General features: G+C 38.0%; 2 protein-coding genes across 3 annotated transcripts in view; one reads left to right on the top strand and one right to left on the bottom strand.

Moving 5' to 3' along the window:
- Nucleotides 1–1,308: 1,308 nt before the first annotated feature.
- On the bottom strand, nucleotides 1,309–5,717 carry dusp26 (dual specificity phosphatase 26). Its single transcript, XM_085358580.1, has 4 exons — nucleotides 5,662–5,717; nucleotides 5,177–5,360; nucleotides 4,565–4,776; nucleotides 1,309–1,514 (listed from the first exon to the last, which is right to left on the bottom strand). The coding sequence occupies exons 2-4, from the start codon at nucleotides 5,353–5,355 to the stop codon at nucleotides 1,309–1,311; spliced, it is 597 nt and encodes a 198-aa protein (XP_085214706.1). The 5' UTR covers nucleotides 5,356–5,360; nucleotides 5,662–5,717.
- A 1,647-nt stretch (nucleotides 5,718–7,364) lies between these two features.
- The window catches only part of ddx56 (DEAD (Asp-Glu-Ala-Asp) box helicase 56), a 17,394-nt gene continuing 8,431 nt past the window's right edge, over nucleotides 7,365–16,327 (top strand). The window contains exons 1-10 of one of the 2 annotated variants that reach the window (XM_085360086.1): nucleotides 7,365–7,450; nucleotides 9,281–9,442; nucleotides 9,707–9,861; nucleotides 10,633–10,803; nucleotides 11,357–11,447; nucleotides 12,260–12,501; nucleotides 13,557–13,697; nucleotides 14,583–14,696; nucleotides 14,778–14,872; nucleotides 15,518–15,591. In XM_085360086.1, coding sequence (XP_085216212.1) covers nucleotides 7,394–7,450; nucleotides 9,281–9,442; nucleotides 9,707–9,861; nucleotides 10,633–10,803; nucleotides 11,357–11,447; nucleotides 12,260–12,501; nucleotides 13,557–13,697; nucleotides 14,583–14,696; nucleotides 14,778–14,872; nucleotides 15,518–15,591 — 1,302 coding nt within the window. In that variant the 5' untranslated portion in view covers nucleotides 7,365–7,393. The remainder of the gene's footprint in view (nucleotides 7,451–9,280; nucleotides 9,443–9,706; nucleotides 9,862–10,632; nucleotides 10,804–11,356; nucleotides 11,448–12,259; nucleotides 12,502–13,556; nucleotides 13,698–14,582; nucleotides 14,697–14,777; nucleotides 14,873–15,517; nucleotides 15,592–16,327) is intronic. The other variant, XM_085360087.1, reaches the window with a different exon arrangement.

Raw genomic sequence — 16,327 nt, 5'->3', positions numbered from 1 at the left:
GAGTTCGAAACTGCAGAAGCGTCCAAAAACATGTGTAGATGAATCCTGTAAAAGCTTTTGGCATAAATTTTGTGGACATCTGTGGCATGTCAAGATAACTGCAAACATGGTACCATGAATAAACATGTTAGCACTTGTCAACCATAAGAATGATTGTTTCTAGTCCTTTATACTTTTAACGTAGGTGTTTTCCCCTTGTCAGCCATAATTGTGCAAAAATTGTTTACCGAGCATCGAAACTAGATCTCAGATCAATAAATAGAAGCTAAGTTAAGGCTACGTCCACACTAATGTGTTTTCTTTTGAAAACGCATAGTTTTCTCTCCGTTTTGGCCTCCCGTCCACACTGAGATGGCATTTTCCCCAAGGAAAAACGCAGCGTTTTGAAAACGCTCTCGAAAATGCATATATTTCAAAACGGAGCTGTCCCGTCGCAGTGTGCACACTCGAAAACGCAGACTTTCTAAAACGATGATGCATTTTTGTCCTGTGATGCATTCATGTGACCAATTAAACAAAGATAGTGGAGGGCATTATACAGCAGTTGTTTTGATTGCTCTCAATTTTGACAGCCCTAAAAAAGATTAATATCAGTTTGTACATGCTCCAGATAGCTTTTCGTCAAATTCTTTAATTCTCACCCACTTTTGCGCATGCGCAGGACTGGAACGTAAGCGTTTTTGGCCGTTTCAATGTGGACGCACATTTCAGACGAAAACGCCGTTTTCAAATCTATCCGGGCTAGTGTGGACATAGCCTAAATTAACATAATTCAGAGGTTACACACCAAACTCCTGTTTCACATCTGACTCAAACCCCGTGCAGCAGTTTCCTCAATTTTGGACTCGCAGTCAACTTTTGAATCCTATACGTCAAAGGTAAGGTTTTACTACTTAACTTACATAGGTCAACTGATGTTGCTGTAAAATTTCTACCATTATGTGCGTGAATGAATCTGAAAGGCAGAGGTCAGTTACAAATTGAAAAAAACACTTTGAAGGAAATAGTGGAATTATTAATAAAAGTTTCTAATTTTTTAGAATCTTAATGTACCAGTAAACTTTGATCTTAAGGAATATAAAATTATTTGGTGCTGCTGTTTCAGAGTCTACAGAACTACAAAGATTAAACAAACTGAGCAAATTGACTATGAAAATAATGGCATCACTTGATCTGTGGTATCACTGGCTACCATTCAGAGATGCAAAGTCAGAAATTCACAGGTTGCTCCTAGTTTGGTCCCAGAATATCTCCCAGTGTAATGGGCTGCTACCTCAGGTGGAGTGTGTCTTGACAGTATTTTCAGCTCTATGGTGATGTCTTTCGGCTCTCTCTCAGGATGCTGTCCAGGCCATTCAGCTGGCGGAGGAAACCTCGGTTAGGGATGACACCTCTGTGGTCTTTTACTGTCTTGATGGCCTCCACAAGCGTCAGATTTTGTCTGATCATCAAGTAGGCTAGCACCAGAGTAGCTGAGCGGCTCACTCCCACAGTACAGTGGACCAGAACCTTACCTGCACATACCAAAAAACATAATCACAAGTCCACGCAAATTAAACAACCTGCATAGAACTCAGTAGCCATGCACACAAAGAGCCCAGCACATACACAAAACTGTTTGCTTTGTATCCACTGTGGCAGAAACATCAGCGTTGTTTTAAAATGCATTTTTTTACTATTTGAAAAATGAAGTTTGTCAACAGTTATTGTTTGCTGTGTAGCAGTGGAAATATCAACAACTGCCACTGGATTACATGAATCTTTAAAACTGGAGGATTCTAAGGTGAGCTCTGAAGCCTCAGCACTCCTGTTCCATTAGTCTTGTACAATATCAATATCTTGTACAAACAAACAAACAAACATAACGAGGCTCAGGAAAGTAAGTGTGCATTGTGATCCAGCAATTATAACTTTGGCCAAAATACAGACATTTCATTCGCCAATAAAAAGTTGCTCAGCCTTCAGCAACACATGTAACTGCACGTATCATGACTGGATGAGTTTCAGGTTTTGCATTTTTTTCTGTATTAGAGTGAAGCCAGTGATAAATCAATACATCCACCCATGTACAGTGGAAATTACAGCTATAGTTAAAATGGCAAACTTAACTTTCAAAAAGTCAACAAATCCTGAAGACAACAAATTATTGATGTGCAGCACACATATCAAATCTTTCATAGTGATTTTGTAATTTATTCAAACTATAAACAGGCAAAATAAATAATAAGTTATGGTGTGTTTTAGCTACAGTGAATTTGTTCCAGCTCGGGTGGAGACTTTAATGAGTAAATACTTTTATAGAGATTCAAGTAGATTTTATTGCAGCACATTTATACTTTTATTTCAGTAAAATGTTATTTTTACTGAATATACATACACTATTGTATTACTTTTATATAAGTAGCAGATTTAGGACACTTCTTCCAAAGCTGTAAAATGCTGATAATCAGCATTTGATCAGAGCATTTGTTCACTGTTTATCAAAACAGTGAAGAATACTTTACTAGTAAACACAGATCTAAGTACCACCAGATTTACATAAGATGATTTACGTAAAATGATAGAAACAACCTGAACTGTTCAGATCAAACAAATGAGCTACTTATTGTTGTCATATATTGTAAAAAGACAGTCTGTCACATACTCCTCTCTGTCCACTGCTCAGCGGACGTGTAACTTTATCTAGATGACCTATAATACTGGAACCTGAACCCGCAGTGAGTGGAACTCTGCAGCCAGAGGTGTACAGCTGTGTTTCACTGAGTGACCATTTGGCAGCAACATAAGCACTGGAGAGGCTTCCAAATTTAGTTTCCAAATTGTACACAAATACGGTTCAAAACAACGCTGATCATGGCGCCACCTTGCTTTAATGCAGTAACCTGAAATGTCCATTAAAAGTGACCAATCACATTAGAACCCCTCTTCCTTTGGGCTCTGCTCCAAACAGTCAAAATTCAGTTCATTTGCAGGAGCAAGAGTGAGAGTGTGAATCAAAGTTCTGCATGCACAGGTTGTTGAATTTATGCAGAGGAATTTAATTCTAGATTACGTTTTTTCCTGCGTGGAATTTTTGACATAAATAATTCCATAAGATTACAAAATGTTAGGTCAAAATGTTTTGCTTAAAATGGTCAGTTTGTTCTGCAATTGGAATTCCCACCATCTCTGGCTCCAAAAACAACATGCCAGTGGCCACAAAACTAACATTACGCCAGATTCCAGAAATCAATGGATGATGTCACAAACTTCCATTATTTTTATACAGTCTGCAAAAGAGACATACAGAACCAGAGTGTGAGCTTGTGGATGTTTGTTTATATTACAATCTTCAGCGTGGTTTTAGGATAGCTGTGCCCCTGATCACTGCTATTAAACACAAATGGTTGCTCCCCTCATCCCAGTGCAAATTACTAGGATAAATTGATGATTTACAAAAGACTATTAGCTACCCTAAAAATATTTATACATATTTTATATAAATGAAAATAGTTTCATGTAATCAGTGTAAAGCAATATACTAAATATTTGTTCATACTTTAAAGAAAAAGCTAAATGACCAGTTAAGACAAGGGCTGTGCCCCAAATTCCTCTTTTCTTCTTCTTCTTCACTACATTAGACATTTGCATCATTATTTAGACCTGTTGAGCCACACAAGTCTAACTATATAACACAACATTTAAGTGTTTTTGAAGAAGCAACAGCATGTAGTGGGAAAATTTATAAACTAAAAACAGGACCATTCAAATACAAATGGATGAATCTGCTAAAGCAAGGTTACATTAAGCGTTCCCAGTAGTTATATAAGACCTTTCCTAGATCAAAAAGAGATTCATTTAAAATGTAGAAGATACTACAGTCTGAAAATTTTTTAGGTCTTAGGTCTTTGGGCAAGACACTTCACCCGTTGCCTACTGGTTGTGGTCAGAGGGCCCGGTGGCGCCAGTGTCCGGCAGCCTCCCCTCTGTCAGTGCGCCCCAGGGTGGCTGTGGCTACAATGTAGCTTGCCATCACCAGTGTGTGAATGGGTGGATGACAGATTGTGTAAAGCGCTTTGGGGTCCTTAGGGACTAGAAAAGCGCTATACAAATACAGGCCATTTACCATGTACCATTTAGGTCAAAGAACAGTCTTAGGTCTTAAGTCTTAGGTCAAACAACAAATGTATTTGTTTACTCTAGTAATATAATAACTCATTTTTACTTAAAATTACTTTAGTCAATATCTATCCATCAGGCCATCAGGGTTATATGGGGTTCAGTCTTGCCCCGGGATCTTTTTTTGATATGCAGAACACAGAGCTTCTAACTGCTAGATGACCTGCTATTTGAAATGATAATTTTCCCTCATGTTATCAATTAATAATACATTTTTCATAGGCATCTTTCAAAAGAATCAAAGATACCTTGTAAGCAATTAAATAACAAAAAACACAGCATGCAAAAAATAACAATTGGAAGAGTGCATAGATTTAAAAGTTAATAGATCATAAAATTAAAATCAAACACAGTAGAACAGAGAATCTACCCACACAGACCCCCACACACCCAGACTCAGACAAACCTCCACTGGTGAGGGCTTTGTGAATGAACTCAGAAGCAGGATAGAAGTTAACACTCATGTCAAAAGTTGGTGAGTCATGAGCCTCAATGCCAAGATAGGTGATGTTCATCCCAGCATAATATTCGGCTCCCCCGCGCCACTTCGTCTGTGCGCAGTTGAGGATATGTGTAATGCCAAGTTTGGCCAATTCTCGTCGATCTGATGCAATGTCCCTGCAGAGGAGAGAAGGTATTTCCAGCTCTAGCAGTTAAACTGTTTTCACTTGACTACATAACTTGTATGATTTATGCTGACATGTAACTCTTATGTGACTCCTAAGCTTATGAATGAGACAAACAGATACTGCTGGGTGATGGAGCTAGATATAGATGTTAGATAAATACGCTTGCTTTAGACTAAACAACTTTCAGCTTATATGGTGGAATGCCAGAATATTTACTTCATTAAAATTAGTTCTCATTGGGTGCTCATTACTGACTCGTAGTAATGGGTATTTTTATTTCTAAGTAATACGTTACTAAGAAATTAATACTTTAAGTATTTATTCACTGTTATTAAGACACTCTGAGTATTTACTTCTTCTGCCACCGTTTAGAGGTTAGAAACACTCACTGGTCTCCGATATAGAGTCGTGGCCACACTTCGTCTGCATGGTTGCAGGCCGTTTTGCCCGTGTAAAGGAGCCTTTCTAGCTCGGAGACGGTCAGGATCGGGGAGGAACGTTCAGAGTCTTTTCGGCTCGGAGACCTGGAGCTGCTCCGGGACCGAGAGAATCGAGACATGAACGCCATTAAATCTGTGAAAACAGAGATGAAAAGAACGGGTCTTTTATTATTATTATCATTATTATTATTATTAAAGAAATTCACACGCGCGTGCGTTCAGAATAAAACGAATAAAATTAAAATATAAACTGGTTGTGTGTTGTAATCCTTACGTTTATTATTTGAATATGACATTTTAATAACAAATGTACCTATAGCTTTATGTAAATAATTCGTAGCATGTTAGTTTACAGTTGCGGATACAAACAAAAGCATGCAGATCATGAATTTTACGTGTTTTTTTAAAAACGCGAATACCATATTTGTATTTACCTGTGTTGTTTTATTCCGTGTCTCAGTTATGTGGGGCTAGGTGCTCTGCGGCCATGTTGACTAATTTATTTGTTATGGGAGGATAACTGTGTAGACGAGACAGCTGCTATTGCATTCAGTGGGCATCTTCACCGTCTTCTCAACAAGTCTTCATTGAGGTGCGTGACTCCGAGGACATAGCTCCCGTTTTAAAACGAAATTTAACGAAATTTAAAATAATGTGAGCTTACACAGTACAAAGAGCTTCTCCAGTTCTTCTCTGTGGCAATTTATAGTCGGTTGTGTTGAAATAAGCGACTTTCAGCTGCTCCTTTAGTCACATTGGTCACAAGGGGTCGCCACAGCGAGTAAGTCTGCATATTTGATTTGGAAGATTTTTACACCGAGTTCTTGACACCATTGTGACTAAAGGAAGCAATTGAAGGTCGTTTATTTCCCGACGCAACCCCAAAAGGATTTGTGAGCACTCCTGGGATCGAAGAGGGATCTTTCAGTTTTTATGCGAATGTTGCTATTGCTAACTGAAATGATGGCTTTAATGGTATTATTTAACATTAATGGATTTTAGTCATTGTGGTGTTTGCTACCATCTGCTGGTCAAATTGGGGTAAAGCATTAAAAATGTCAAGGTAGGAAAAAATGAATAGCAGTCTTACCACAAGGTCCATCTGCTCTGGAACTTTCCATCACACCGCTGGAGTAGTGCGGTGTTGTTCTCCTTGTATAAAGAGTGATGGAAAATTCTGTCATAAAACTGATTACGTTTTAGTTTTTCTTTAGGAAGACCCATGTGCAGAAAATAATATATGTTATGAATTACAAATTACAATTAATAAAATTAGTTTTAAATCTGATTTAATAATAACTGGTTTAATAAATCATTTAAAAATATAATGAAGAAACGTTAGACCCACTTAAAAAAATCTAACCATAAAAAAATCTAAATTTGGGCTTTCTACGGAAAAAAAAATATAGGGAAAATGAAAATTTATTTGGAATGATTGTGTGAAATAGTACGATTTCTTTCCAGCATCAGACAATAACAACATAAATAACATTATCAGAGGCCTGTATTATGAAGCAATATTATGGTCTTGGTGAGGTTAGTTTTCATTATTGAGGTGGTTGCTTGCCAGGGTACATCACAATGGTAACTTGCGGTAGAGTATATAGAAAAGTATATAAACCTGAAAATAGTATTACTGGTCATAAACAATATTGAGTTGAAATTTAACGTAAAAATGAATATATCCAGATCATATGCCTATCTCATCCAATCTGAAGCACCGTCTTCTGCAACACTAACATACTAAAGGTCCTTCATGACATCCATGATGGTTTTCCTCTTTTCCTCCTGCCTGACAGCTCCATCCACAGCATCTTTTGTCCAGTAAGCTGTCTTTACGGCACTTGCTCATACCATCTAAGTCTTGTTATGTGTGTGTATATATTTAAATATATATATATATATATATATATATATATATATATATATATATATATATATATATATATATATATATATATAAATAACCTTGGTTATGTATTTGAAATATGCTTCAGTTTCTTTTTTAAGAGCAAGAAAACTCTGTTTAATATTTAAAAAGTACACTTTTTAGTTATAAAGTAGAGATTGACTACAAAATGTTCTTTCTTTTATTTCGGAGGTGCTTAAAAGCGACATGACGTCATAAACTTGCGACGCACGTGTGAGCTTGGTGAGAGACGAGCGATGGCTCATGAGAGGCTACAATTCCATGAAATGGGCTTAGACGACCGCCTGCTAAAGGTAACAAACTTCGAGGCTGTCGGGGGAACTGTGAATTTTCAGGTGGAGAATAAAATCCTCCGAGAAGTTTGAAAATCCGACAGTTACTTCGGGAGTCGGAACTGCTCGCTCGGTGGCAGAGTTAAGTTTTTATGCAAACATGAAGTTGTGCGTAGGTGAAATTACTAGACATGGAAAAATGCTGGATTACAGAAGTAATAGAAATCATGTCCGCTGTTTTCTAGTATAGACGCCGTTTCGCACTTTTATCAAAAGCTAATAACAGTTTGATTACCCTACATTGTTTTTGACTTTCTCCTGGTTGTAACTGCCTTCCTAGTATCCCGTTTATCATGTATGACAAAATCCGGTTATAACGATATTTACTTAAATGGGCATTCAGTTAACCCATAAATGATGATTTCGACATAAACATGCATACACAGACGCCACATTGAGGGAGGGGGCTCACCCGTTGCTGCGACCCGTCAGCGCGTCCGCCATATTGAATTTGTCCTTCTTTTTTAGCAGCAAAACTACTACAAAAATTATAGATCCGTGTTTTATTGTATGCAATAAAATTTTACGGTTAGAATGTAAAACAAAAAAGGGCTAGTTCCAATTTTTGTTTTGCAAATGTAAGGTGCACTACAAATTAAATGTGTTTATTATTATTCTTGTTGTTGTTGTTGTTGTTGTTGTTGTTAATAGACAGCTGTTCTCCCTCAGCTACAGAGAACAGCTGTCTGTTCTCTCCCTGTTCTCCTCTCCAGCTCTTGGCTGCTTCTGGCTTCTCTTCCTTCTAATCTTCCACACACAATTTGTCTTGGCCTATCGTCAAGGGTGGAAAGTGTCTATCCTGTCACCTCTCACTTTGCAGTGTGGGTTTCTTAGTCTCTCTTGACTTTGGACACTTCAACCATGGCATTTAACAGATATTTTATAAAATGTTGCTATTTTTGTTAACTTGCAAAATGAAAACACAATTTTGACTTAGAATCCCATGGACATATTTTATATATTTTAATCAAAAGGAAAAACTAAGAAAGGTGAAATGGGACATAAAATCCTACAGAAATAATAATAATAACTTTTATTTAAAAGCACCTTTCAAGACACTCAAGGACACTAAACAATAGAGTAAAACACATACCGGTAGTAGAACAATGACAAAATGAAGAACAAAAAAAACAAACGCATACACACAAGATAAAATAAATAAGGTTGGGCAGATGTACAAATTTTATGTGTAACAAGTTTATTCCTGGACCACTTCACTTCGACTGTCCGTCATTTTTGTTCAAAAGATTTCTTCACCAATATGCAAAGCATCTTGGGATAGGGTGGGCCTCGAAGGGGGCTGCATTTGGGGGAGCCAGCTCAGAGTCTTTGCTGTATGTGTGTGTGTGTGTAAACAAATTCCAGCTCCATGTTACACTGCTGCTGCTGTGTTGCTAGTCCTTTTGTTGAAATTTTTTTGCAGAGTTTGTTTGTTTTTGTGGACATGCTTGCTGCTTTTTCATTCATTTTCAGTCCAGCCCTGTACCTCCCTGTTTTCAGTGGGTTTTTTGTTTTGTTTTGGGGTTTGTTTTTTTTTGTGTGTGTGTGTGTGTTTTAAGCACTTAAGTGTAGAAAAAGTGGTTGTGTGATTGAGTAAATGAGACATGTTGTATAAAGCACTCTGAGTGCTCAAGTAGATGAGAAAACTGCTCCATTTACATTTAGCACAGCAGTCAACATGGGTGAATGCTCTGCACCAAATATTAAACTGACATTTGTCTGACATTTGTCTGTGTCACTATAATAATTTGTTTCACCTCTGGGTTTTTTTGTTTTTTATTCTTGACTCAGGCAGTCGCAGATCTGGGATGGTCAAAGCCCACTCTGATCCAAGAAAAGGTAATCCCTTTGGCTTTAGATGGAAAGGACCTTCTGGCTCGAGCCCGGACTGGGTCTGGGAAGACTGCCTCATATGGTATACCTGTCATACAGCGCATCCTGGCTTCCAAACAGGTGAGAAACAGCAATAATGTTTTTGGAAGCAGATTCAAATGCTGAGTTTACACACTGTAGGTTGATATTACTTTCATCTTAGATGATCTCTGCACCTTAGAGAATGTGACTATCCAGATTTGGTTTTTTGTTTTTTATTGTTTAGTGTATAAAATTGAAAAAACAAAATGGTGTTCCCATTGCTTAGGATGATGTTTTCTGTTCTCCAGACAATTTGTTTTACTCCAGAGTTGTTTATTCACTGTTTGTTGTTTCTCCTGTTAGACTGTGCGTGAGCAAGATGTGAGGGCTCTGATTGTGGTGCCAACCAAAGAACTGGGTCACCAAGTTCAGATTATGATGAGACAGTTAACAGCGTACTGCTCCAGGGACGTCCGAGTGGCCGACATCTCTAGCAAGGTTGATCTGTCAACACAGAGGTCAGCACATTTCTTTCAGTCAGAAAGCTGAAGCGGTCTGTTCAAATAAAGTCTGTGTGGGAGACACTGGTCCACGTGGTCTGAATAGTTTTTATTTATCGTTTAACTTCACGGAAAGAGTACTCCACAGAAAAAAAACACAGTGACCTCAATATTGCTGTCATCAGGTTACTTTTGTTCTCACTTTGGTTCTGATTAGTGCCAACATGTATGGAACACGTCAGAAGATGGGTGCAGCTGTGTGTGGCTACAGTAATCTCTAAAACATTGTGGAGGCCTCGCCATGCTTTAGAGCTGCATTTCAGCCAGTGGTGTTTGGGATCATGTCAATACTGATGGAATTATGAATACAGTAAAGTAGAATTTGATCTATCATGGTACAATGCTACTGTAACGTCTGTATTTGATTTCATGGTACGGTCATTTTTTTAGTATTTTATTTATTAATTAATTTCTTTTTTTTTGTAAATCTGCAATCATTTTGCTAGTGAACAGTCCTCCTTGTTCTTTTGATTTTAATTGCTCTTACCCCTTCCTGTTTTATGCTTTGCTTGGGTTTATTGTTCTGTTGTGCATTTAGCAAGCTCAAAAGTCCCTGATTGTGTGATAAGAATCTAAAGACTTCAAGTGCCTGCATTTTTCCACAGTATTGCAGTTATATAATATTTTTAAATCCGCAAAGTGTAATTGTGGACTTCATAGATTAATAAAAAAGTCCGTGTTGTCAAATGAGGAGATGTATTTTAAATGATCACTTTTATGTGTGGACAGGCCCATTTTAATGGAGAAGCCGGATGTAGTTGTGGGGACGCCATCCCGTGTGCTTGCCCATCTCAACGCACAGAACCTGGTCCTGCGTTCTTCTCTTGAGATGCTGGTGGTAGACGAAGCTGACCTAATCTTCTCTTTTGGCTTTGAGTCTGACCTGAAGAACTTGTTGTGGTGAGAGTGTACAGATTTTCACCAGAGGGAACTCGCTTCATGCAAGCGTCTCCTGCTGCTGTTTGTTTTAAAATTTGCATTAGAAAGGTGGTGTTTTTGTTTGTTTTTAACGTCCGGGATTTAAATGAGATTCCCAGCCTGTTTTAGGTGAAAGTTGCATGAAACTTACATGTGTAATAGTGTTATAGGTTATAGCCTTCTTATGAATATGACACGAGCTAATAATGTTTTCAACTCATCCATTTTCCAAACTAATTTAAATGTAAGAGGCAAAGAAGAAAGAAGTCTCTTTTTTCACATCATAGTTTTCTTCTGTTCTTGTTCTTAAAATCTCAAACTTGGTAAAAAAAGAAATGAAGCAAAAATCTGTTTTAGATTGGAGCATCAGTCTTTTTCAAAGACCACCAAACATACTTTTCTTCCCTGCAGCCACAAGTTGCCTGTGTTTACATTTAGTTTGGCTTCAGTTGGGTTTAGGTTAGTTATTGTAACCTTAATGTCAAATTTAACTGTTTTTTTTTTATCTTTCTTTCTTTTCTTTTTTTTAAAACAGCCATTTACCAAATATCTACCAGTCTTTCCTGATGTCTGCTACATTTAATGAGGATGTCCAGAGCCTCAAGGAGCTGTTGCTGCACAATCCTGTAATGTCCCCTTAACACTCACTTGATCAAAGGTTTATTGTTTTCTATACAATTGAATGTTTAGATACATTATTAATAACATTTGAGTTACTTCCTGTCAAGTCAAATCAGCCCTGCCTTTCTCCTTCAGCCTCAGGTATCAACACAGATTTCTCCCAGAGACTCCCACTTACTGAATATATTTATTCAGTATTTATTATTAGATTTACTATTATTATATTTTTTCTTCCCTTAACCCCCAACCAGTAACAGCAAATGGCTATATAAATTTAACAGAACACAGTAATTGCACTTGGGTTGAGAACAAAAGAAAACAATCATACCGTTCATACCATAAATTTGTTTCTAACAAATTTATGGTATGAACGTGATTCAACCCAAATACTAGTAAGTTTGAGATACACACCTTCCCACCTGAGATGTGGCGGGGCATCATAGAAGCGAAGGTCAGTACAAGTTAGCAACTAGCCACCTGATTCGGACCAGAGTAAAAGAACTATAGTTGTGAAAACACTCTTAGCCTGCTATGTTTCTAATTAATACTGTACAGACTGAGACCAAGAGTTAATTTCACACAGTGTGAATTGATCATTGTTGTATTATCATTATCAGTGTTCTCTTCTGCATTGTGCAGTTAAAGACTTGCGCAAAGTAAATGAGTACAAAAAAACATAACTTTATTCTCTTGCGAAAACCTTAGTGAAGAATAAGAGTGAAGTTTAAGCTGCAGTCAGAGGTGATATGCAGGATGTGTTGATGTTTCTGGTTTTGTCTTGACCCACACATCCATTTTGAATATGGTGTTTTGTTAGGTGATACTGAAGCTTCAAGGATCCCAGCTCCCAGACAGCAGCCAGCTGCAGCAGTACAGCATCAAATGTGAGGAGGAGGACAAGTTTCTACTTGTGTACACACTGCTCAAGCTGTGCCTGGTTAAGGGGAAGACGTTATTGTTTGTGGGAACTGTGGACAGATGCTATAGACTCAAACTGTTTCTCGAACAGTTTGGCATTCCTGCCTGCGTCCTCAATTCTGAACTGCCGGTCCAGTCCAGGTGAGAGGAGAATTCACAGGACAGTGTTATATACATTTTCAGGGTTTTTTTTCAACTTGGTTCTGTGTGGAAATATGAAGGTGTACAGTCACCTTATTCAGAGCACAACATTGGGCTATATACAGTGTAATTATTGAGTTTTCTCCTGATGTTGGACTGATGAACATGAACATAAGTGTTAAAAAGGCCAGAGTTCCTTTGTGACCATCTAGACTGTTGCAGTAAACTTTATTGGTCAATGACTCCCGTGAAGAGGGACAGTCAATTTCATTGATTTTATACGCAATGTGACAGTGCAGATGATTCTGTAATATTTCCTTAAATGATTAACATCAGAACCTGCATGAAACATGCGCTTTGAAGATCAGACTTTAGATCCCAAGATTGTGTAAAAAAAAAATTAAAAGAATTGGGCTCAATAAGCATGCGAGTATCTGTGAGCACAGTAAAAGGAGTCCTTCAAATATTGCACTTTGCAGCCAATAGCTGCTCCAGCTCCACTAGCTTAGACTGCAGCTGATGGTCTTTGTTCTGCACCGTAGCCATGGGGAGCTCTGTGTAGCAGCACAAATCCAGTTTTGAACTCGCCACATTGTAAAATGCCCTGCATGTTTTGAAGAAAAGTTAGTACTGCAGTCTAAGTTGGTGAAATTAAGGTAAATTTACCTGTGGGTTAGGGTTGGAACCTCTGTTGATAAATAGCTGGATGACTTAAAGAACAAAAACTACCGTAATCAATAATCAGTCTAGACAGCAAAGTAACAACAAAGGATCACGTTTCAAGGCACTATTGGAGAGGCTTGTGTAGTGTTACACAGAATAGTCTGTCCACAAATATAAGTATCATAGTTTTGAACTATTAATGCATCTGTTTTAAGATTTTTGTTTATTTGCTTGTTTTCTTTTTAAGCGTCTTGTTAATTTGGACCCGACACGGCACATGACACCCACAATAGTAAAAGTATACTGTAGCAGGCAGTCATCCAGTATGTATGGTGCATTATTGATTCCTTTCTCTTCTCTCTGTGTTTGTGTTTTGTATCACTCTGTTGCAGGTGTCACATCATTGCCCAGTTTAATCAGGGGTTTTATGACTACATCATCGCCTCAGATGAGCAGAGTCTGACTGATACAGCCGCTGCACCACAGACGACTGCAGGGAAAGAGAAGAAAAAGGCCCAAAAGAAGGGAGGAAAGTAAGTCAGACTATTGATTAACACTCAAATAAAAAATATTAGAGAGATAATATTCTGAAGCAGCACAAGATGGGGAAAAATGCCATAAGGGGGAAAACTAATGTTAGTAGAATACATTTTATGTGATGTTTCAGTAACCAGTTGGACTTTCTCAACAGTGTAAAACTACAGTTTATATTCTTAAGTATAGACAACAGTGAAGTCTTTTGGTGCTGGTTACCAGAAATGGTGCCCAGGGTTCGTACGGGTGCTTGAAATGCTAGAAATTGCTTAAATTTTAACATTGCCCTTTCGTGGTTTGAAAAGTGCTTGAATTTTGGATGTGGTGCTTAAAACTGCTTGAAACTATAACTGTCTTTCATTCACCACAAATACCTATCTGATTGGATAGTTCTTTTTTTCTCCTTCACATATAGAAATTAAATGAGTCACAAAGTCTAAAAGCAAAATTTCTCCGCCTGGGCTGCCTTGCCACTGTTCTCCATGCCTGTCTTACTGTACATGATGTTGTGAGTGCAAACACTTTAAAGGTGATAATTTAGGACTTTAACAATATTACAGACAGTAATATAGTCAAACAAAAGGCTCCAGTCTCTCCACGACCCTTATCAGGGTTAGCAGGAGAGGATGGATGGATAAATGGAAGCTTTCAGGTTGTTGGTCTTTATCAGTGGAAAAAGAGTTTGATGGTCAGTTAGATTGCTGAAGTTGAGATTTTACCATTTCAATAAATACATTTAAACCTTCTAAACAAGCTGTGTTTGCAGCCACATTGAAAAACCCACATTATGTGGCGTAACCCATGTCGTCAGATATTGGATGATAGAACCAGCCTATTAAAAATTGCATTTGGACACTGTATTGACTGTTTTGTTGTCTCTTTAGAGCTAAAGATAAAGAGTATGGAGTGTCAAGAGGTGTGGACTTCCAAAATGTTGCCAATGTAATTAACTTTGATTTCCCAAAAACTGCGGAATCGTATATTCATCGAGTTGGAAGGTATGTACAGTTTCTTTTAAAAAAATGACATGATAATCTTTACTAAAAATCAAACTCTGATGGCCACTTTTATTCTTGCAGAACGGCAAGAGCAGACAACCCGGGCACCGCTCTGTCATTTGTATCTCATACCGAGCTTGGTTTGCTGTCAGAGGTGGAGGAAGCTCTCACTGGGGGTAATGAAGATGTGTTTTGATCTAATTTTAGGCCTACACCTTTTACTGACTTTTTAATGTGAAAATTAAGTAAAAATGGAGTTGCAGAGAGATCCACTTGCATTAATATCATCATTATCATTATGACTGTTTCTGTGTTGATGACTGTAGCATGTTGTTTTTCATTTTACTTTAAACACAGTTAGGCTATGTTCACTTCACATGCGAAAAAGGCCCACATCTAGTTTTTCGCTGAATAAGTGAAATGGTAGACCGTTTCTCTAGTTAGTCAGCTTCACCTTCTACAGCTGCATCAGAGTTTGATGTGTCTCAGTGCTAAAATATTGAACCTCAGGGAGTAGTATACAGTGCTGTGAACAAGTACTTGCACCCTATATCTTTTTGCATATTTGTCACATTTGCATGTTTCACATTATCGAAGAAATTGATAACCAGACTAAACACAAACTGCAGTTTTTAATGTTTTGTTTTGCTGGAAACCTGGTGGAAGTATGGATTCTGCTGTCTACCAACAAGTGAAGGGAAGACAAATGTACAAAATAACTATGAAATCAGGATGGGTGCAAATACTTTTAGAGTGTAGCATGATATTTAAATGGAGTGAGATAATTTTTTGTAAGTTGTTTTTATTCTGTTTGTGTTTAGATGAGACCAATTCTCCCCTCAAACCTTATGAATTTAAAATGGAGCAGATTGAAGGCTTCAGGTACAGATGCCGGGTGAGTATCCTCCTCCTCCTTTTGGAAGCTCAATTTAATTCCAAAAATGGCAAATTCCTCAACATTTGCTGATTGTTGGCATTAGTTAAGTCTATGGCTGAACAACAAATGGAAAAAACAAACAAACTTATAATCAGTTTTTCATATCAGCACAAGCCAGTATACTCTGTGCCAGTCCCTTCGCCCTTGTAAATGGGGAGCGTTCCTTCAGGAAGGGCATTTGGTGTAAAATCTTGGACAAATCAAACATACTGATCAAAAAAGATTTCCCTACCGATTGGTCAAGTTTTGACTCAACAATGACCACCTCTCTGGGCCAACAGGGTGTTAGTGTTGGCTGAAAAAAGAAATGGGAAAGGGGGAAGACATGTTAGGAGGCAACAAGAGAGAAGGAAAGGCAGGAGAAGGAGGCAGAGGATGAAGAGCGGAAAGATTTTTGGCTCAGTTGAAGGAGGGAGATGTGTGGGAGAGACAGCGGTGGACCTTCTGACCAAACTGTTTTAAAACAGTCTTGGAGAGTGAGACAGTGAGGCTAAAGAATGGAGAAAAAGTGTACTGGTAGGGATGAGACATATCACGAAGGTATGGGAACCCGTTGTTGAAGTTAGGCTAAGAAGGGAGGTGACAGTTAGTGAGCAGCAGTATTGCTTCATGCTGAGAAAGAGCACTACAGATACAATGTGTTGATGGAGTAGGTCAGAGAAGCCAGAAGCAGTTGCACTGTGTATTTGTGAAT

The sequence above is a fragment of the Diplotaxodon limnothrissa genome, linkage group LG7 (assembly GCF_057381915.1).
Source record: "Diplotaxodon limnothrissa isolate DT_005_m linkage group LG7, D_limnothrissa_male_GT1.1, whole genome shotgun sequence".
In the NCBI taxonomy this organism is placed as follows: Eukaryota; Metazoa; Chordata; class Actinopteri; order Cichliformes; family Cichlidae; genus Diplotaxodon; species Diplotaxodon limnothrissa.
Note: the sequence above shows the minus strand (reverse complement) of the source record. Positions and strands in the feature narration are given on the sequence as shown.